This window comes from Neolamprologus brichardi, chromosome 3 (genome assembly GCF_056152115.1).
Source record: "Neolamprologus brichardi isolate AB-2024 chromosome 3, ASM5615211v1, whole genome shotgun sequence".
Classification (NCBI taxonomy): Eukaryota; Metazoa; Chordata; class Actinopteri; order Cichliformes; family Cichlidae; genus Neolamprologus; species Neolamprologus brichardi.
The window spans coordinates 2,919,021-2,941,674 of NC_142106.1; the positions used below are offsets into that span (position 1 = coordinate 2,919,021).

Sequence of the window (22,654 nt, forward strand, 5' to 3'; positions counted from 1 at the left end):
GAGAAATAGTTTGTTGCTTTATAAGAAAGCCCTCCGCAAAGCCAGAACATCATACTATCCGTCACTGATCGAAGAAAATAAGAACGACCCCAGGTTTCTCTTCAGCACTGTAGCCAGGCTGACAAAAAGTCAGAGCTCTATTGAAGCCAACCATCCCTTTAACTAGTAACAACTTCATGAACTTCTTCACAAATACAATTTTTATCATTAGAGAAAAAATTACCAACAATCATTACACAGATGTAATATTATCTACAGCTACTTTCAGTATCATTGATATTCATTTAGACTCTTTTTCTTCAATTGATCTTTCTGAGTTAACTTCAATAATTACTTCCTCCAAACCATCAACGTGTCTTTTAGACCCCATTCCTACAAAACTGCTCAAAGAAGTCCTGCCATTAATTAATTCTTCAATCTTAAATATGATCAACCTATCTCTAATAATCAGCTATGTACCACAGGCCTTCAAGCTGGCTGTAGTTAAACCTTTACTCAAAAAGCCAATCTCCAACCTTCCTTTCATATCAACAATCCTTGAAAGAGTAGTTGTCAAACAGCTAACAGATCATCTGCAGAGGAATCAATCAATCAATCAATCAATCAATCAATCAATCAATCAATGCTTTATTGCCCCCCCCCCCCCCCCCCGACCTTACACACACAACACAGACATCACATGGGGATACAGGTAGCATTACAGAAAAACACTGAAATGTACACTACAATGGGAAAGTACAAGAGGAAAAAAAGAGACCTCTACTCATGCTGGGCTCCTATGGGAGGACAGCAAGTAGTGAGTGTATATCAGTGTGTGTATATCAGTGTGTGTGTGTGTGTGTGTGTGTGTGTGTGCGTGTCCATAGTTCAGCTGAGACAGTGTCCTTCGCCCTGCCAGGCTAAGTAAACAGTCTTCCAGTCAACCCAGGTGGCCTTGCATAGAATCGGAAGAACAGTCTAAACACAGCCGTTATCAGTGTGTTTTTTTTTCTTCAGCTCCAGCCTTGAGCCCGCAGCTGGCGCCGAAGGGATAGCCGCATTATGATGGTGGTTTTTTCCTTTAGTGCGAACAACTCATGAGAATTTCAAAGCTGTTCTTAGCAGTCCGACACTGGTCTCTCAATCTCCCGTTGGAGAGCCGCGAGCTTCTTCATGATGTTATCAAACTTACGCTCCGTGGTCTTATCATTCTTGTGCTCAATGAGCAGATTCTGAGAACTCACGTCGCAGTGAGCTTCTCCAAGATGTGATCCAATTTGCGCTCAGAGATGTTATTCTGAGTGAACTTCTCCAAGATGTAATCCAATTTGCACTCAGAGGTCTTATTCTGAGTGTTCACGGCAGCCTCAAGCTTCTCCAAGATCTTATCCATGCTGCACTAAATGAGCTCATTCTGAGAACTCACGCCTCGTCCCATCGTTTCAATCCCAGCGGGCAGCCTTGTGGGGATTTGAACAGCCGGTTCCGCTTTCTTAATAAGCCAGTGCCAAGCCAGCTCTGATCAGCAAGAACCCTGTTATCATGGTTCCGAATAGGTAGATATCTTCAGCGTCTTCGATCGACAGTCCTGCCAGGCACACGATTCTCCATTTCTGCCACCCCTCCATCGTGTATCCAGCAGGGAAAGTAAAACCCGGACACTCAGGCTCACCCGAGCCCAGACATCTCGTTAAGAAAAGGGTGTCAATAGCATTCAGATCCCAGTTGATCAAATCCATAATTCTCTTTTAGGTTTTAGAGAACAGACTGTGAGAGAGTGTTCCAGGGAAAAGTAATACAAAAAACATGAGACTAGACAAGGACATAAGAGGCTAAGCAGGGAAGATAAGGGAGAGGAGAAGAGGAGAAAAGTGCGCTATATAAATAAAACTAAATTGAATTGTTTCCCTCTGTGTGCCATTTAAGTTTATGGTTTATCTTTGAAGTGCTCCTCGCTTTTCTGTTTGCTCTGTGCACCTACACGAACTCAGTAAATAAAGTCTTTTGTTCTCAGATCAAGTGTTTCTGAGTGCTGTCCGCGGTTGAGTCTATTTCCTTCAATTGGCCTCCAGCTGTGACAGTAATTCCATTACTTAAAAAAGCCTAGTCTTGATGCCAGTTCTTTCAGCAAATGCCGGCCTATTTGAAATGACTATTTTGAGTGTTAGAAAAAATTGTTTTAAATCAATTCAGATCTTTATTATACACACTAGAGATTTCTGATCCTTTTTCAGTCTGGTTTTCAGAAGCAGTACTCCACTGAAACTGCTCTTTTGAAAGTCTTTAATGATATTTTAATGCAGGAAATTTCTCTGTACTCTGCTTGACCTCTGTGCTGCCTTTCATATTGTCGACCATAATATTTAATAGGCTTAAGAATCCGGCAGATATACACTCAAGAAACAGTCAAGTAATTTTTTCTTTTTGCTAATCATTGGTGTAGTATTTGTTTCCTCCTTGATCTTGGATGCAGATTTAAAATCGATCTCGCATTCCTGTTTCTTTCATTTAAAGAACATTTCTAAATCGCGAGCTATAGTCTCCTCCTCTGAAATGTAAATAATTGTTCATGTAGTTGTATCATGTCACTTTGATTACTGTAATGCCCTTTTTACAGGCATCTCTGTCACACCTCTAGGCAATGTAGAATGCTGCAGCCAGAGTCCTGACACACTCTAGGAAGCATGCTCACATTACCCATATTTTCTTATCTTTACATTGGCTCCCAGTTGATTTCAGATTTCTTTTTAAACTTCTCACTCTTACATACAGAGCACTAAATGGCCAAGGTCCAGACTATTTACAGAATCTTAACTTCTTGTCAAACACACCTCTGCTTGCACTCTTCCCTCAAAAGCTCAAAATCTATTAGTTGTCCCTCGTACAACACTGAAGACTAAAGCGCGACAGAGCTTTTCAGTCTGTGGCACAGACTATCATTTCTGAGGGGCTGCGTGGGTCCCAGTGATGTAAATGTCATCAGACGGTGAGCGCGAGAGACTATGCGGACCAGTGTTGGTCAAGTTACTTGAAAAAAGTAATCAGTAACTAATTAGTGATTACTTCCTCCCAAAATTAATCCTGTTACTTTACTGATTACTTATTTTTGAAAGTAATCAGTTACTTAGTTACTTAGTTACTTTTTAAAAATATGATTTACACCCTGAATAGGTAATGAAGTGATAGTTCTTCAATTGCTTCGATCCAAATTCTACTTTTTTTTTTGCATAATCCATCATATAAAATGTATTTCAATGAAAAAAGTCTATTTTCAAAACTTTGTTTATTATTACTTTTAATCTTTTAACTTTATGCATCAAGCAAAAATGAAATTATATGCAACATTCTCTAACTGGAAGAAATTTCTTTAACATTTAAACCTATTTTTCTGTACATTCAAGCACATAAAATAAAATAGGGTTAGAATAAAATAGAAAGTGAGATGCCAACTATCCCACTGAAAAGGATGAAAGAGACAGAGAGAAGACACATCCAGGGAGGAGAGATATGGAAGTAATATGTAGCAGCTGATGAAGATGGTCAGACAGACGGGCTTTATGGGACTTTATGATCTGTTCTTAAATTCAGTCCAATGTGGATCATTTCTGCTCAGAGTCCAATCATCTCTGGAAACTTGCCACTGTGCTTACAAGGATTTAACAATGAGCTGTGTCAAAGGAAAATTGTTTTTATATAATGTGATCAGCTTCATGAAATGTGCTTTTTTAGGATCACTAAGCAACCAAATGTCTACGTGACTTTTGACATGAACTCTTTTGTGATAAACAACTAACAGCTTCCTCTTTTTTAAGAACATGCAGACTTAGAAAAGGGGAACCTCAGCTCTGAGTTCTTAGAATAACTTTGTTACCTTTATACACACCACACACACACACACACACAGACACACAGACACACAGACAAGTATAAATAAAGCACGCAGACAGTAATGAGACGCAGGTCTTGCGTCCATGACTGCCCTCGCGAGTAAAAGACAACTGCAGTGTTTGTGTTTTCTAACTCAGGTGTCTTAGCTGAAGAACTAAGGGGGGATTTAAAGAAATCCCCTGTCAAGCTGTGACACAGGAAAACATGAGGTGGGAAACTCTGGAGAAGATTTTGTTTTCTTCACAGGGGAGGTTCGGACATCTGATCTGCTCACAATCACTCAACTCACTTCAACAACATGCTGACTCAGTCACTGATTTGGACTAAACTAACTAAACTATAGATGTGATCAAAACTTGAATTATGCCAGAGGTTTTTATTTTGAAGTTATTTATATTATTTGAATGGATTGAATATAGATTTAAACTAAAAGCTTTCAGAGAATAAACTCCTACATGACCTATAACCTTTGACCTGTATCTACAGCACTGACCTCTGACTTTCAGCTCCACCTTTCTCTTCAACAGGATGTTTCCCTCCCTGCTGTAGACGGTGCAGGTGTAGGTGTCTATGTCATAGTCTGTGGGGTATTTTAGGGTCAGACTGAGGTCTCCAGTTTTCAGCAGGTCTTCATTCATCGTTGTTCTTTTTCTGTAAGCCTGGTGCTGTCCTTCAGGCTGGACAGAGCCCTTCTCATACATGTGGATCTTGGTATCATGTAAGCACTTCCACTCCACCTTAGCGTCTTCAGGCAGCTGAAGTGTGATTTTGCAGGGCAGCTGCACAGACGTCACCCCTGAATCCACCTCCACCTCCACCTGGGGGACTGAGAGGATAACAAAACACAACATGAGCTTGGGTGGAGACATTTGTGTTGACTCTAACAGGCTGAATGCTGCTGCTTCACTGGTAATTCAGTTCAATTCAGTTTTATTTATACAGCACCAAATCACAACAACAGTCTCTTCAAGGTGCTTTATATTGTAAGGTATACATATGTCTTCTGATGGTGCTGCCTAAGTGAAGGATGTATAAAAAAGCAGAATTGGTCCTGAAATTGGCACTGAACCCTGTGGAACATAATTAACCTTAGGGTATGAAGAGGACTCTCCATTTACATGAGATAGATATGATACAGACCACTGCAGCGCAGTATCTGTAATACCTACAGCATGCTCGAATCATGCTAATAGAATATTATGGTCAACAGTATAAAATGCTGCACTGAGGTCTAGTAGGACAAGCACAGAGATGAGTCTACTGTCAAAGTCCATAAGAAGATTGTTTGCAACCTTCACTAAAGCTGTTTCTGTGCTGTGATGAGCTCTGAAACCTGACTGAAACTATACAATACAATTTTATTCATATAGCACGTTTAAAACCAGGGGGTACACCAAAGTGCTTCACAGTAAGGAATAACGGTAAATAAGTACACTTTTTTTTTTTATGTGGTTGGTTTTATATGCGGTGGTTTTGAAAACGATTTGCTGGGAGTCCGGTGTTCTCTTTTTTTTTCTTTTTTTTTGCCTGTCCCGTTTGGTTCTTTTGCCATCAGAATTATTGTCTAAAGGTGAAGAAAGATGCCCAACAAATTTACTTTACCAAATTGACCATCCCAACCTTGCCGTAATGGTCTATTTGATTCACCTTTTATTGTTTATTTTATTTATTTTATTTTCACTTGCTAGATATGGGACAGACTTGACTGAGGACAAAAAAAGGGAGAAAGAAAGGGAAAGAAAAACAGTGGAGAAGAGGGACAAGGATAAAGGGCAAAAAACAAAAACCAACAGAATAAGCAGACAAAAACAAATACATATATCAATCACCTGGATCACCTGTTGAGAAAGAGAAAAGAAAACAAGCAGAAGAAAATGAGAGCAATAGAATAAACAACATCACGATGATCTGGGAATATAACAGTAAATACTAAATATTAAACATTATTGTGCAGCACGCAAGATCGACAGCGCACAGTGTGCTTTAAGGTAGGAGCCAAAAAGGGTGTAGTTTGTGTGTGTGAGCACCCGTTTGTACACCTGTGAGCATGGACACGGTTGTTTTTAAAAGGTTCCTTCATGTAATGATCTGCTAGAGGGTGTGGGGGGGCCACAGCCCCGTCCTCCAGGGCATGAAGCAGGTATGGAGGAGATCAAGACTCCAGACATCCAGAGGCCCCCAGAACACAAGAGACCAAGGGTGTGGGGAGCAATGTTCCCTCTAACTCCCTGAGCGGTCCCTTGGACCATTGTGATCGATATCAGACATGTGCACTGTGGTCACGCCAGCATCTAATCCATGCAAGTTACATGGTTTATTAAAAAAAATCAAATTACAGCATTTACATTTATGTTAGACTACTTTTAATTAACAGCTTTAGCCCACTAACAATGAAAATTTAAATAAATCTTGTTCCTGACCTGTGTAGTATGTTAACACTATTGGAAGTAAAAATAACTTGAACTCTAATTTTGAAAACACAACTTTCTTTCTTTTTAAAAAAAAGCTCTGACTTGTATTATGAGTCTGTGGTCTGGGAGAGAGTCTGTAACTTTCTGTCTGCCAAATACAGTAAATAATGACCAATGTTGGGCAATTAATTATATAGTTACTTCTTCAAAAAAGTAACTCAGTTTGGCAAACAACAAAGTTTTTTGAGGCTATTTATTTTTTTAATGCAGCCAAGGCGTTTTTTTAAACAAACCTTTCAAACTATTTACAGAACAATCAGCTGTTCTGCATCAAATCTGATGCCACACAAATTATTTGTGCCACTCCAAAAAATAATTTCTGTCCACTATGAGATGAAGGAGAACAACAGCCTGATACCTGCAGGCCTGACAACAGCAAATGTATCACTGCTGTAACACCTGTAACATTCAGCAGTCGCCTCATTGTTCTGACACACACAACAAAACTATTGACTACACTACACACTAACTACACAAGATTTGTGCTAAACGTCGCAAATCTCTCACATCTCAAACACCGCCGTCACTCCTAAAACTTCCCCGCGTTTCTTAACAACTAGATGCCACGTTGCCATATCATTTTTTGATTGGTCGGCATGGTACATTTTTCCACCAATAGGAAAGGGCAGGGTTTTCTTGGTTTTGTTTTTGCTCACAGGCTTTCGAGCGTTTTCCTTATAAAACACCGTTTCTACCATTTATCCCGCAGTAAATATAAACAACGACAGTATTCAGGAAGAAAACCAAACATTGCAGATATTTTATCGTAACTCTAGTTTTACGTGGCCGATCAACACAATTTAAAAACTGGTGTAAAGTCCACACCTTTTCCGTCAATTGTTCCGTCTGTCCTGCTCACATCTCCAATGATTGTACATTTTGTCATTAACGTGGCTTCACTCCACATCAGCCGCTTTGCTAAAACACCGGTGTCGGCACATAAGGACGCTGTCATAGCCTGTCAACGACGTTGATTAGCTGCATATATATCAATGTGAATCACATCATTGGCTGGACTATGGGATAAGGTGGCATCGTTCTAATCCCATACGGGAACAGCCAGTCACTTACTGACTAACACTGCCAAACAGAATTGTTAAAGTTTTCATTTTAATTTCAATTCAGGTTAGATTTTTTTTTTTTTTGTGCGCAACGCAGATTTTCTGTGCGCAGAGACCGTGCCAGCAGTGCGCAATTGCGCACATGCGCGGCTTAGAGGGAACATTGGTGGGGAGCCACAGCCCCGTCCACCAGGGCATGAAGCAGGTATGGAGGACATCAAAACTCCAGACATCCAGAGGCCCCCAGAACACAAGAGACCAAGGAAGGCTAACAGAGGGGCAGCTGCGCCACTATCCCAGAAAGAGCTGAGGAGAGTCCCAGATGAGGGGTCACTCAGCAGCCGCGGAGCAGAAGCCAGGGGGGGTTGCAGTGACGTGCCCATGAGCTCCGCCGGCAGCCAGCTGTGCCAGAGTGACCAAGCCCCAGGCTGAGAGGCCGAGGGCACCCCACCCCCGAAGTGGCCCGAGCGAGCCCCAGGCTCCAGGCCCCGATAAGCAGCCACCAAGGAGTGAGCTGGTGTGTACCTGGACGCCCATCCCCGGACACAAGGAACCACCAACGCACCGATGTCTGAGGGCGTCTGCCACTGGCAGGGGAAGTGGTGGGGGGAGATAGGCCTCCATACCTTAGAGGGCCTGAGAGGTCCCCAGAGAGGTGGCATCAGATACCCAACCTGACATATAGACACAGACATACAGGCACACACAGATACAAACATCCATTCCCACCCTCATGCTCTCATATGCAATTACTCAACACTCAGCCAACGTGGAGACACACATAGAGAGACACTGTACACACAATCACACTCCCCAAGCGTACTCTAAGCCCCGGGTCTAGGTACCCTTGCCCCTGGAGGGGGAAACTGCACCCAGACCCAGGTGGTGTTACCCTTTTCCCTGGGCTGGAGAGAAGCAGACCGCCCGACTCCGCAGCAGCAGGGAGGCCCCACAATCCAGACCCCAGTCGGATGGCCAACTCCTCCTCCTAGCCCCCCCGCTCCAGCAGGTCGCAGAGAACAGGGGTGTGTGAAGCCTCCAAACCTCCCTCCACCCGCTCATATGTAGTGTTGATGCATGTGTGTTCTAAGGTGCATTTAAAACGCAGGAGGGCATGGAGCTACCTGCCAGAGAGCACCCACTAGCTATCGAGCTAGTGGGTAACAGACGTCTCCGAAAACGTTGGAGCGCTTTTGAAAATATGTGGTGTCTTGATAAACTGGCCAGATATTTGAAGTTTACACAGCTACATTCTCGCCTGAAAATATGTTAAACGTTTATTTTGTGACCCAGAAAGAATAATAAGAGTAATATTAAAACTAACTAGCTGCCGCCATTGTTGGAAACTGAGCAGGGTCACGGTGGGCCGCGCTATGAATTCTGGGACACAGCTTCTTCTTCTTCGGGGTTTAACGGCAGCTGGAATCCTTGTACATGCAGTGCTGCCATCTTCTGTTTCAGTCCGTTATTACACTCTTAAATGCTTCTACTTATTCATGCGTCTTTTTGGATCTCACAAAACTTCAAACGATGCGTTGACTGTTAAATTAGTTGTTGTCAATTTTGATAGTCGACTAATCGTGGCAGCCCTAACTGAAAAGTAAATCATTAAAACAAGGTAAAACAGAGAAAATAGAGAAACATTTAGAAGCTAGTAGAAAAATTGCTGCCACACCGCCCCCTCTGCCTGTGCTTCAAGATTTCTGGTAGTTAGAATGACTCGGGGGTGTTGATTTATTTAAACTAACATAATCATCCTGCTGCAACCAGGTTTCTGTAAGGCAAAGTAAATCGATTTATTGATCAATTATTAAGTCATGTATTAACAGAGACTTGGAGGAGAGAGACCTAATATTTAATAATCCACATTTCACTGTTTTACTCTTTGGTTCAGATGTGGATACTGTATTGTTCTTTCTTTGTAATTGTTTATGTTTAAGTTGCTTGTTGCTGGTTTTTAGTTTGTTTTTTGTCTTTTTGGAAGCTGACACAGTCTCTATGGAGATGGGGGGGGGGGGGTTTGGGGGGGGGGGTAGCAGGAGGAGAGAAGCTGCAGAGAGGCGTGTAAGACTGCAACTCTGCTTCCTGGTCCCAACTCTGGATAGTCATATTTTGAGGGGTTTAATAAATTTGTCCATATTTCTAGAAATGAGAGCTGCTCCATCAAAAGTGGGATGGATGCCGTCTCTCCTAACAAGACCAGAAGGTTTGCCAATTATCTATGAAGCCCACATTGTTTTTTGGACACCACTCAGACAGCCAGCAATTTAACGAGAACATGCGGCTAAACATGTCACTCCTGGTCTGACTGGGGAGGGGCCCACAGTGTTTTGGCAAATACACACCGAATCAATATTGATTTTAGTGACCTCCAATTGGCGTAACCAGGTGTCATTACTGCCGACGTGAATTATGATTTTACTGAATTTACGTTTACCCTGCCAGCAGTTTTAAATTTCCTTCAATGTCGCCTGCTCTGGCCCCTGGAAGACAATTGACTATGGTTGCCGGTGTCTCTAGCTTCACATGTCTGAGAACAGAATCACCAATTACCAGAGTTTGACCCCCAGCGGGTGTGGGGAAAAACAGTTAGACACATGAACAGGTTTGGTGGTGTACCTGGGGCTTCTGTTTAAGACTATGCTTCCTGCTTCCCATCACCCAGCCGCCCTCTTTCCCCAGCTGCTTGGCGTCTGCCGGGGAACAGCTAGCGGGGGATATCAAAATTTATGATATCGGTATCAAACATTAAAAAGTGGTATTGTGAATTGTCGAGACAACGCCGGTCTCTGCGATTCTTTTGGTCCTGGTAGAGATCACTCTGAGATGTTTCCATGTTTTACACAATCCTTTTATTACCCATTATTCTTACAGATGCATCTGGAGATCAGCACACTGCATTCCTATGCAGTCCTATGCTAAAGGCTGATCTAAAGAACTCCACACAACAGTTACAGTTATAACCTCTGGTCTCCTCCCCCCTACAGTAAACACCCCCACAATGGAAATACACTAGTACAGTGGCCAAGGGTGCTGACACCCTGACCCCCATCTCCTTTTATGGTAGTGCCCGTTTGCCCTTTGTCTGCTTCTCACCCTCAGTAACTCTTGCTACTGTCCTGGGGGTGGGGGTTGATTGTCCTCCTGCCCTGCACCTCAGTTCTTTGTTCCCATCCCAGGCCTATTTTCTATTTTGTATCCTTACACCCATTACCACAATATTATAATGTTTCAAGCAATCACAACTATATTCTCTTTAACGTTGATGTACATTAAGGAATCTATTCTCAACAATCCCCCTTTTGATCTCTCCAATGAGAGATCACATCACACCTCTCCTTCATCCTAGGGCATAACTAGTTTCCTAAACCTGACCAGACCTGGTGTGAATGCTTTCGTCACTTCCTGAGATAAACTCTGTTTAACTGCTTGAGAAGGGTGGTGTGAAGTAGATAGCCTTCAACATCTATTCCCTCAGTCTTCTTTTTCCAGCGTGGGGTGAGTCTCTGCATTCTTCCGTCTCTTCTTTCTTCAGTCTCAGGGGTAGACTACCCTGAGACCTTGCCACAGACCAGGGGATTATTCTGCCCCTGTGGTTGAGGTCTGGGTGTTCTCTGACTCGTCTGAGTCAGGGCTCGATTACCCTTTTGGTGCTCAAGTTGCTCCTTGTTCCTTCACCGACCTTCCTGGCTCCTCAGCTACTGCACACTGGCTCCAGTGGTACCCGGCTTCGCCTTTGCCCTTCAGTCGAACAGTGTGCGATGTCCTGTCCACCAACTCGATTGGTCCTGTCCACCTCGGCTCCAACCACTTTCTTTTAATCACTTTCCGACGCACCCACCAGGCTTCCGACAGTGTGCTTCCTGCAGCAAGCTGTGCTCTCTCTCTTGCTCGCTCTTGAAGCCTTCTCTCCAGGTCTCAGTCTGCATCTTATGGGTGATCTCCTTCTGTCAGTTTGGTCACTGAACCTGTAATTAAAAATTAAAACTACCCCAGCAAACCCCTTTTGCCACATGGTCCTTGCCATGTGTCAATTCAAAACAATTAGAGATGCACAATAAAGTTGCCCATTCTCTCTTAAAAATTCCAGGGCTTCTCCCATAGAGTAGCTCTGCTCCAGGCCTGTAAACCTGTGTTTAAAAAATTGGCCAGTGGTGTTTCCTGTTGCAAGTCATGTGATTAAATCATATGATTAACCCTCTGCTGTAGAAAAAGTGGTGTAGATGTTAGCCCAGTGCATCTTGTATGCACACTTTCTCACAGTGACCTCTGCACTGTAAACAATACAAGGTCATGAATAACACACCGCTGTTAAATTCACAGACACAGAAAGTGGCAATTAAAAGGTTAAGTCAGCACAGCCCAAAAGCCCATGCAACCCAGGATGTTGCTGTCACCTTTCTGCTCCTGTAAAAAGAAACATACATACATACATCCACCCTTTTTGCTCTGTGGGTGGAGGTGCAATCTTGCATATTGGTGTCAAGTCAGTCGAGTTTTTGTCAGTCCATTCAGTCCCTGTGTTTATTGCTGATAGCAGAACCTCTTGTGTCGCATTAAGTTTCTACTGCCAGCAATATGACGACATTTCACAAGGAACAAAAAAAGAATTTTAGAATGGATTACCTCGCGAAATCCTTTTAGGCAGGGACTCATTATCTGATTGCGTCCCAAATAAGTGACTTTCTCCAGAGCCCATTGTAAAGTGGAGAAGCTCAGTTTGCAATAATTTTCAAGCAAAAATTTAGTATAGCGCTTTCAGATCCAGTCGTGCAGGCCTGCTTGAAAGAGAGAAAATTGTCAAACACAACTTTCAGTGCACTGTTAAAAAATCAAAATACCAGAATAACCAAATATATAAAATCGTAGTCTTAGGACTTGTCCCAGAATATTCCTTCTCTAAAAAATAAAACACACCAAATCTAATTGGCAGGTTCAACTTGGTAACAAAAGAAAAATGCATCAGCCAATTAAATCCCCCAACTTTTCCTATTCATGCATTTTGTACTTATGTATGACATTTTATTTACCTTCCCCCTTTTTTCTGAAACAAAACTTCTTTTGCTCCACCTTTTTGTTTCAGAAACACCTAAATAAAAATTTAAAAATCTCAATCATAGTCAGGCACAGCTACATCCTAATGCTTGCGAGTTACCATAGGCAACCACGCTTTGTATTGTTAACCCCTTCTACAGGTACCCTCTTGTGATGTGTGCACTTCCTGTATGATTTTGTGCTACCCCCAGTACATGTTGCGTGCATGTGAGGTGTTGCCTTTCCGTTTTGTCCAGCAGTGCACTTGCATACCTTAGTGCTTGTCTTCCTCCCCGTTTTGTGGTGGTCTGGACACTTTTTCAATTCTTCACTTCAAGGCAGTCGTTTGTCTCCCTGGATTCCTTAACCCAATTTGATTCCCCAAACTAAAACAGCAGCCTCTGTCCTCACTTGCTCCTCTCACTCCGTTCTCCTATCCCACTTTGCAGTCCAATGGCAGTCAGTTCGCTTCAGCTTTGTCCTGTGTATTCTCCCACTGTCTCTTTCATTGCCATTTTGCTCCAAACATGGCAAATGTCAAACTCAGAAAGTCTCCTCATAAGTCCTTCACCAACAGTGAAGTTGCAGCTTGCTGGAACCGCATCTCTCCATCCATCCAGTCGTGATGATGGATCTTCTCTTTCTTTCTCTGATGTCGTTTGCCCATAGCGCTGCTGGACCTCTATGCTCAGGACTGTTGTCTCTTGGCCTGCTGTCCACTGTTGATGTTCATGTCTGTGCTTCTGGAACTGCACTCCGTGTCTTCAAGAAGAGATTAGCTTCCTTGGAGCTTGCTTTTTCAGGATGAGGAAGGAAAGCTGCAAAACAATTCAGCCAAAACTCGGGCTGGGTGTTTCTAATGATCTTTACCTACAATTTTCTTCCAACTGCTGCTCGTGGAGAATTGATCCAGGTCCATTTCCCCACCTGCAAGTGACACACTGAGACAACTTGATCATTCACTGTCCTGGTCCGGAGTCTGTGGACTCCATGTTTATGTTTAAGTTTATTAACATTCTGTGGTTTTGTTTATTTTGGGTTGTTTCTAATTATCCCTAGTGTTTTGTGTCCTCTGTGCCCTCCGGTTCCACATTCCTATGTTCTGTCTCCCCAGTCTGTGTTAAATTTGCATCTGTGTTAGAGTTCAGTTGGTGTGTTTCCTGTTTTATTTTGAAGGTCTTTTCAGTGTTTCTAGTTTCACCTCCCCTTTCATTGTAATGTCCAATTAATTCCAGCCGTGTCTCTCTCCTGTCTTAAAAACCCTGAAAGTAAGATTTTAGTTGTTCTTGACTGAGAAAAACAAAACCCTCTTCATATTATTATTACTTTTTTTCATCAACCACACTCCTGTTCTGTTTTTCTTTTGTGTCCACTAAGGGCAGCTGGTGACCTGCAGTATCACCCGCTCCCCCCAGTTGGAGACAGTTCCCCTCTCACAATTCCACACTTTTTTGGTTTTGTTGTTTTTTTTTTTTTAATTTTTACCCTTTTTTTTTTTTTTTTTACCCCATTGTTTTACACCCGCACATCAACCTCTTAATCCACTTCTCCAACCTCTCTTTTCCTTTCTCCCCAACTGCTCTCATCTAGTTGTTGATCAAATTCTCTATATTATTACTATTTTGTCTTGTCAATAATCCCCTGTAATCCGCTCTGTCTCCCTTTTGTCCCTCAAAGGAACACACGCACACACAGACCTCCATTTTGCCCCTCAGGGCACTTACACACACCTCCTCCATTTTGGTCATCACGTAGTTTAAACACACACCTACACAACTTTCCTTTGTCCTCAAAGGAGCACCCCCACACACACACCTTTTGTTCTTCAGATTCAGCCACATGCTACTCTCTGCACAATCACACTTCAAACCTAAGTTTTCTTAAAACACCAGCTCACAACAAAGTAGAATTTAGGGAGGAATTTTAACCAATCTACTCCCTCAGCCTCAAACCATTTTAGTAGAATTTAGGGAGGAATTTTAACCAATCTGCTCCCTCGGCCTCAAACCATTTTAGTAGAATTTAGGGAGGAATTTTAACCAATCTACTCCCTCGGCCTCAAACCGTTTTAGTAGAATTCGGGGGTCCTGAACTTCCCAGGCCTCAAACCTAGCTCCAGAAACGCCGTCTGGGCCTATGAATTCGTCAACTCATAGGAGGGGCAGCCACATCCAAGGACAATAGAATTTAGAAAGTCCTGCTTTCTGGGCCTCAAACCCTCACTTTTAGAGAAACCAGCTCTGTTCTACACATCTCTTATCAAAATTTACGGACTTCTGCGTTCAGGACACTTTTGGGTGAAATTTAGCTTAATTCCAATATGCAGATTCGATTAAACAGGTTCTGCTTACCTTGTTTTTTGCCGGCAATACCCTCAGTGTCCATTCCGCTTCAGCCAAGGTCCAAATGGAGATCAATTACAAAGATCCGGGTCACTGGCACCAAATTGTTGAGACAACGCCGGTCTCTCCGATTCTTTTGGTCCTGGTAGAGATCACTCTGAGATGTTTCCATTTTTTACACAATCCTTTTATTACCCATTATTCTTACAGATGCATCTGGAGATCAGCACACTGCATTCCTATGCAGTCCTATGCTAAAGGCTGATCCAAAGAACTCCACACAACAGTTACAGTTATAACCTCTGGTCTCCTCCCCCCTACAGTAAACACCCCCACAATGGAAATACACTAGTACAGTGGCCAAGGGTGCTGACACCCTGACCCCCATCTCCTTTTATGGTAGTGCCCGTTTGCCCTTTGTCTGCTTCTCACCCTCAGTAACTCTTGCTACTGTCCTGGGGGTGGGGGTTGATTGTCCTCCTGCCCTGCACCTCAGTTCTTTGTTCCCATCCCAGGCCTATTTTCTATTTTGTATCCTTACACCCATTACCACAATATTATAATGTTTCAAGCAATCACAACTATATTCTCTTTAACGTTGATGTACATTAAGGAATCTATTCTCAACAGTATTTAAAACTACAGCTGTGCTGGTATGGTTAGCGAGCTTGTCAGTGCACTGTTATGGTATCTGTCTCCCAAGAATGCTTGTGTTTAGTATTAAAGGTATTAGCTTCCTGCTAATCGGTATCTGCAGGCTTTATTAATTAAATTTCCATAACATCGTGCAGAAAAATGTTCCCATCAGTGTTCTATGGATTACGGAGCCCTACAGGGGACATGGGAGAAAAAAAAATTAAGACGGACGGAAAACAAACTCGGGATCTTGCAAAACCTAACCCTAACCCTAGGTCGAGGAGCGTGTCAGGATACATTTCACTGTGTGTTATACTTGTATAACTATGCATGTGACAAATAAAGAACCTTGAAACTTGAAAGTTTTGCGAGATCTCGCAAAACAAACTCGGGATCTCGCAAAACTTTTGCGAGATCTCGCAAAAGTTGAATTCCAACAATGGCGGCAGCTACTTAGTTGTAATATTTTTTGGGTTTCTTTCTGGGTCACAAAATAAACTTTTAAGATATTTTGAGGCGTGAATGTAGTTGTGTAAACATCAGATATCTGCTCGTTTTACAAGATATCACATATTTGCAAAAGTGCTCCGACGTTTTCGGAGATGTATGAAACTTGTGCGAGATCTCGCATAAGCTGGATTCAAAGGCTTGAGCTCTGTGTGACATGGTTACCTGTCAGTATCTACAGGGGGATTCAAATATGAAGGAAACATGAAGGTGGTGCATTAGAAAAACTGCTGATTTCAAGTGCAGAGCAACAAACTGTTTGAACTTTATTAACACAGACAAAGATTTGTGCATCAGCTGCTGTTTGCTGCTATAGATATAATCCAGCTGATGTGGGAGAACTACATGTGACACTTTGATGCAGCCATGAATCTGACTGATTTCTTTCCATTTTCAAAGGTTGATGCATCAGTTAAAATCCTTAAAAAGCTCAGAAATAAAGAGAAAGGTTGGTTAAAGCAAAGAGAGGCACTGGCAGCATTGAAGACACTAAACAAGAGAAACAGATCAGAGAACATCAGACTGAATAAGTGGAATAAAGTGAAACAGAGAACTAACGCTCCCTAAGAATGGAGCTGTCAGAGGAAGAGAGCAGCAAACTGAAAGTCTCTGTTAGCTGCAGAGCTCTGAAACTTCACACAGCTTTGGATGATAACATGGAGAAAGGATGTGGAGATTTTCACACTTCTGCTAGAAATCATCTTCTAGTTATTGTGACTCAGATATGACTGATTATAGATGAGGACCAAAGAAGGTTTTTAATGAGATATGAGCTGACTTAGCTTAGCCTGTGTTTTAGCCACATGCTAAACAAACACATGTTCAGAAACTAGAAGATGTTACCTTTCAGATGAAGTCTCACACATGAACTTTGCTCCTACAGTTCATCTGCTGAAGCTTTTACATTTGGCTGGAAATCAAATAAAAACCAAAACAGCCACAAACATCAGACATGCTAACACTGTAACATTATTGGATGGAGCCCACTGAGACTGAACCACCATCATGAGTCTAAACTCTGACCTCTGACCTGTATCTACAGCACTGACCTCTGACTTTTAGCTCCACTTGTTTCTTCAGCAGGATGTTTCCCTCCCAGCTGTAGACGGTGCAGGTGTAGGTCTTTGTCTCTGTGGGATATTTCAGGGTCAGACTGAGGTCTCCAGTTTTCAGCAGGTCTTTATTTATCTTCGTTCGGTTTCTGTAAACCTGGTGCTGTTCTTCAGGCTGGTCAGAGCCATTCTCATACACGTGGACCTTCCTATGGTAGATTGAACCTTCCTTCCACTCCACTTTAGCGTCTTCAGGCAGGTGAAGTGTGGTTTTGCAGGGCAGCTGGACAGACGTCACCCCTGAATCCACCTCCACCTTGTAAACTGAGAGGAAAAAAGCACAACATGAGCTGTAGTAAAAGTAACTCTCCATCGTATGGCTTTTGGCACATAATTTATTCCTGTTCTTCTCTATCTCAGCGCAGCTTTTGATTCCATTTATCACAATATGCTCCTACAGAAACAGGAACGCACTGTTGGTATTAAAGAAATTATGCTGTAGTGGTTTCAATCATATATATCTAATAGATTCCAATTTGTTCATGTAAATTATGATCCTTCTTCACTTCTTCACTCACTAAAATTATGGAGTTCCATGAAAATGAATATTGTATATTCATAATTGAATATACAATTTCAGCACCATAAGGCGCACCTAAAATCCTTTAATTTTCTCAAAAATCGTCAGTGCGCCTTATGTATAAATTCTGCTTGTGCTCACTGACCTCGAACCGATTTTATGTGGTACACAGCACTCAAAAATGTGTCAAACAATGTTTTAGTACGACTTTGGTAAGCTACGAAGCCATGTTGTTTGATGGATTGTCGGAGCATTATGGCTACTGTAGTCAGGCGCCTCGCGGTGTAATCTGGGTCCAAAACTCCATCTACTTCAGGTCCCAAAGTCAAACAAACACTGCGGCATCACTGAGAGTTACAAACTGTCTAAATTCTTTCATCGTTAATAAAATGATCAGTGTTACAAGTTACAAGTTAGTAGGAAGTTAGCTTGCTAGTTTCCACCTAATCATGACATACCATGTTCTGACTGAGAGATTTCTGAAAAAAATTAAACGTACAGCTCTGCTCTCACTTCCAACATAATACAGAAAACTGAACAGCAGTGACTATTGTAGGGTTACTGAAGTTGGGCTAGCTGGTATATAATGATCTGTTACGTGATCGCTAGCAACACAGCTATGTTAGCATAACATAAACACAGTGAAGCTGAAGGAATAATGCTAACTTTTTTCCACTTGATAAAAGTTAACGTGAGGGTTCCTCATGGTTAGAGACAAATGCAATCGCATGGCAGGATGCTGTAAACAGACCAAACTTCAGTCAGGAGAACAACTGAGATAATCCATCCACAAGACGAGGTTAGTCATTAATATACTGCAACAACATGGGAATAGAGCAGCTGTGAGAGAATACAGCAGTAATGAATCAATGGTACAGAAGTGGAGGAAGCAAGAGCAATGAGTTGAGTAAAGTTTGACTTATCTGACTTTTTTTTAACTTAATGCGCCTTATAATCCAGTACACCTAATCCGGAAAATACGATATCAGTTGATATCCGGTCACCAGCACACATCTTAAAAACCGCTGAGTTTTAGTTCTCAGTGAAGGTTAAACACTGGACTTATTTAACTATATCTCTATATCTATCAGGTCACCTTTATTGATTTATTCACACCTGAGCAAATCAGTTTGGCTCAGACTAAAGTTTTATGACTTCATAGTTTTACTAAAGTTTAAAGTCTCACTGGAGCACATGTTGGACTGAATCATTCACTTGTTTTTTTTTATGTGATGTTCATATGTGTTAGGCTTATTTAACCTTGAATTTTGAATTCAAACTAACAAAAAAAAATTATACACGGAGGAAAGAAAACATGAATTTCAACTGAGAGGAGCAGCATTTGAATGTGGATGTTGACGCCGTTCGTGTAGAATCACGCCCATCCAGGAATAATTACATAATGTTTTTAATATTTATTTAGATGTATTCTAAGCACCATCTGTCTGTTAGAATTTAAGTCCCCTAAAATAAAAATAAAATCAGATTTACCCAACATGTTAAATTAATTGGTGAATCTAAATTGCCCATAGGTGTGAATGTCAGTGGAAATGGTTGTCTGCCTCCCTGTGTGACCTGTCCAGTTGCACCCTGCCTGTCATCTTAAGGTAGCTGATAGGCTCCAGCCCACCTGTGACCCTGACATGGATAAGCGGAAAAGAATGTATAGATGGAGGGATGGAGAATCAGATTAACATCTGATTTGTGTGTGGTTTAAAAAACATTTAGCAGATATCGGTGTTTCAGTCGTGTTACATTTAACTGTAGAGGCTTTTTAGAAACTATGAAACACATCGTGCAGACTTTTGGATCCTAGAAGACCACTAATAATGCTCATAAATGAGACTAACGGCAGAAAGTTGTCCTGTGTGTGTCGTTAACTGCCCCTGTTGTTCCAGGTGAGAGATGGTGATGTGGAGCGTTGCAAAAAATGCATCTTCAGCTGATCTGTTAGCTCTGTATGCGAACTGGAGCGGGTTGAGTGTGGGTGGAAGGTAGCAATTTATGTGACGCCGGACAAGTTTCTCGAAACACTTCATTAAGACTGCTAATGTTGGTTCGCTTAGGCAGGGGGAATATTGTGGCCAACTTTAGGCATGGCAGGTGCAGGACTGGGACAGTGAAGCATTCAAGATCTTGGTGAAGACCCTAGTCAGCTGGTCTGCAGATTCTTTTCGGACCCTTCTGGCCAACCCATCTGGACTGGTGGCCTTCCTGGGGTTCACTGTCCTCACCTCACCTCATGTTCCTGCTGCATGAGGCTTGGGCTGCTGCTGCTGTCCGATGTTTGAGCTCTGGCTGCCTCTGTTTCCTTTACCTCAAAGCGTACAAAGAAGTGGTTCAGCTCCTTCGCAAGGGTTGCAGTACCTTCAGTCAATGTGGTATTCCCAGGTTTGTAGTTGGTTAGGTGCTGAACCTCCTGTCATACGTTGTTCACAAGTTGTTGTTGGTCTTAAATCTTCCTCTTGTGCACTGATGGTGAACCGTGTGGCATGCTAACTCAATAGCGTAGTCTGGGCTTGATGGCTGCAGCCAAGTGTCTGTAAGTAGTATAACGCTGCTGTCCCCTACACACTTGTTGAAGTAGTCTGTAATCTTAGTTCATTGATTTTATTGGTTATGGGCCTAATGTTGGAAAGGAAAATACTCTGAAGCAATTGCTTAAATGGTTGTTTCTTTATCCATGCTAGTGGCCCCCCTGCCAGCCATGTTTTTGAGACAGAGACAGAGGCTGAAAGGCTGCTCCAACGGAACTTATTGTTTCAGAGGAAAACATGAACACAGTGTACAGTCGAGTCTTAATAGCGTACTTACAACTGGGCTCGTCAGGCACTCTTTTCGGGTGCAGTGGTTATTATAATATTTACATGCTTCCAGCTCCCATCCATCTCTTAAAAATATTTCTTTACATCATTATGCGGCCCCAAATAGAGGTGACATGGGCCGCGAGATTAAGACCCAGACATTAGAGCCTCTTAAGTGTTTTTTGGGGGTTCCACCATGTGGAATTACCAAAAATAGAGAGGGCACGGCCTAAAATATGAAACAGGAAAAGAACACTGTGTAATCTATTTATTTCAACAAAATAACTGTATTCTGAATATCACCGTTTTAAACAGTAAGTGGAAAGGAATACAGTTACTCATGTTTTGTATTTTAAATAAATGAAAAAACAAAGCACCAAATGTGAGGAAAGGTGAGCCGCTGCATTAGGGGTGTCGCCATCTTGGCTATATAACTTTAGGGTTAACTCTGGGTTAGGTGTTTCCTGTGGTTCTTACCACAGTACATCACCATGGTAATGTATGCTGCAACCCTTACCTGCTCTGGAACAGGTGAAATTCCAGATTATTCAATAATATAATAAGATATAATAAGATAATTTTACATATATGATCTTAATACAGAACACAGACACTGTAATTGTTGACCTCATATCAAATGTGTACATAGACTGAATCTATGTGCAAAGTTTGTTTTTATATCTAGTCTTTGCTCGCAAACCTTTAAATAGCAGTGAGTCTGCAGCTGAGAGAATACAAACTTAAACTGAGCAGGTTTGATAGTTTCTCTTTAATTTCAAGTTAAGTTAAAAGTTTCAGGAAGGTTGGAGGGACAGGTGTGTGGAGTTAATGAGGTCTGCCTCTCTTCTGCTGTGATATAGTCAAGCTGGAGCAGAGAGTAGAGGGGAGAGTTGGCATGCAGCTGGGAGTGTGTAGGTGCCGAACCGAACGACAAAGAAACTGTCAATGGTGTGTTACATAAATGAAAGAGAACATAAACTCTGTATCTGTTTAAGTATAAGAGACCATATCTTGACACACACACACAAACAAGCATGCCTATAGGTATACACAGACAAAGTATTCCTTGTTCACATGTATGCTTGTCTAAAATGTCATATATTAATGAACTTATGCATAGTCATGTAACCTCAATAAAGAGCAGTGTTACGAGGGAGCAGACGAGAGTGACTGGGGTTCGAGCGGAATGAACCGCGCCCGTCACAGTTCTCTCCCTCGTGCACAAGATCAAAGAGCTCTGCTTGGTGTCCAATCCTTTTTGCTGTTGTAGTAGATTTTGTAGATTTTTGTTTAGCACATGTTCATGTTTCTAGTTTCATGTTTCTTATTCCATGGGTTCTCTCATGGTCCTGATCAACATCGTATTCATGTGCCTTGTGTCATAGTTATCATAATTATCATAGTTCCTCAGGCTCGTCTCAGTTGTCATACTTATTTAGTTTTCCCAGTTTACCTTTTCAGTTAGCTCTTGCCATGTTCGCCTTTGTTTGAGTTTTGTGTTTATATTTATGTTTATGTTTACCAGCCAAAATAAATGATTCACTTTTGTTTAACCCCTGTTTTGCCTCCCTGCATGTCTGTAATTGGGTCCACCTTTTCACATCCTTGAACAGTCAGGTCCTGCTGACTGTGACAATCAACGTTATCTCTTTTAATAAATATTATGTACTCATACACAATCCAGTGAAACACACACATTGTTTAGTAAAATCATGTTGTGGAGCTGTTTCACTGATCAATGACTGAGTCTGAAGGAGGTTTTCTGACTTCTGGAACAAACCTGGAAGTTTCTCTTCAGCTCTCTGTATCAGCTGTTTGTAACTCTCAACTCTTTCAGCTTCTGAGACAAGTTTGTGTGAGCCACAGTCAAGGAGCCACCAGAGGACACCTGCTGACCATCTGCATTATGGGTAGTGTAGTAGGAGACACTCACCTGACATGAAATAGTGCTGAAAATGAAATAAAAGAACCCCAGAGACAATGAGAACAAGAACCAGAAGAACCAGGAGAACCAGGAGAGCTTTGGCCCAGGATGGAAACTGTTCTGTGGAAAAACACAAAGAACTATGTGACCTTTAACCTTTGACTGAACAACAATAATGAATTAGGTTATAGTCCTGTGATAGGTTTGTAGCTTAAACCTATTCGCTGGAACAATGTAATTACACAGCAAAACAAGACACGAGTAGGCAAAGTTCTTTATGTTTCTCGTGCACGGGAGAGAACCGGACAAACGCCGTTCCTTCGCTTGACCCCAGTTGCTCTCGTCCGCTCCCCCGTAACACTGCTCTTTTATTGAG

At 42.1% G+C, this 22,654-nt stretch overlaps 1 protein-coding gene across 1 annotated transcript in view; it reads right to left on the reverse strand.

Annotated features, from left to right (window-relative positions):
- The window catches only part of LOC102790429 (uncharacterized), a 35,194-nt gene that overhangs the window by 5,121 nt on the left and 7,419 nt on the right, over positions 1 to 22,654 (reverse strand). The window contains exons 3-5 of the mRNA XM_087838558.1: positions 22,288 to 22,398; positions 16,968 to 17,294; positions 4,361 to 4,693 (exon numbers count right to left, since the gene is read on the reverse strand). Coding sequence (XP_087694684.1) covers positions 4,361 to 4,693; positions 16,968 to 17,294; positions 22,288 to 22,398 — 771 coding nt within the window. The remainder of the gene's footprint in view (positions 1 to 4,360; positions 4,694 to 16,967; positions 17,295 to 22,287; positions 22,399 to 22,654) is intronic.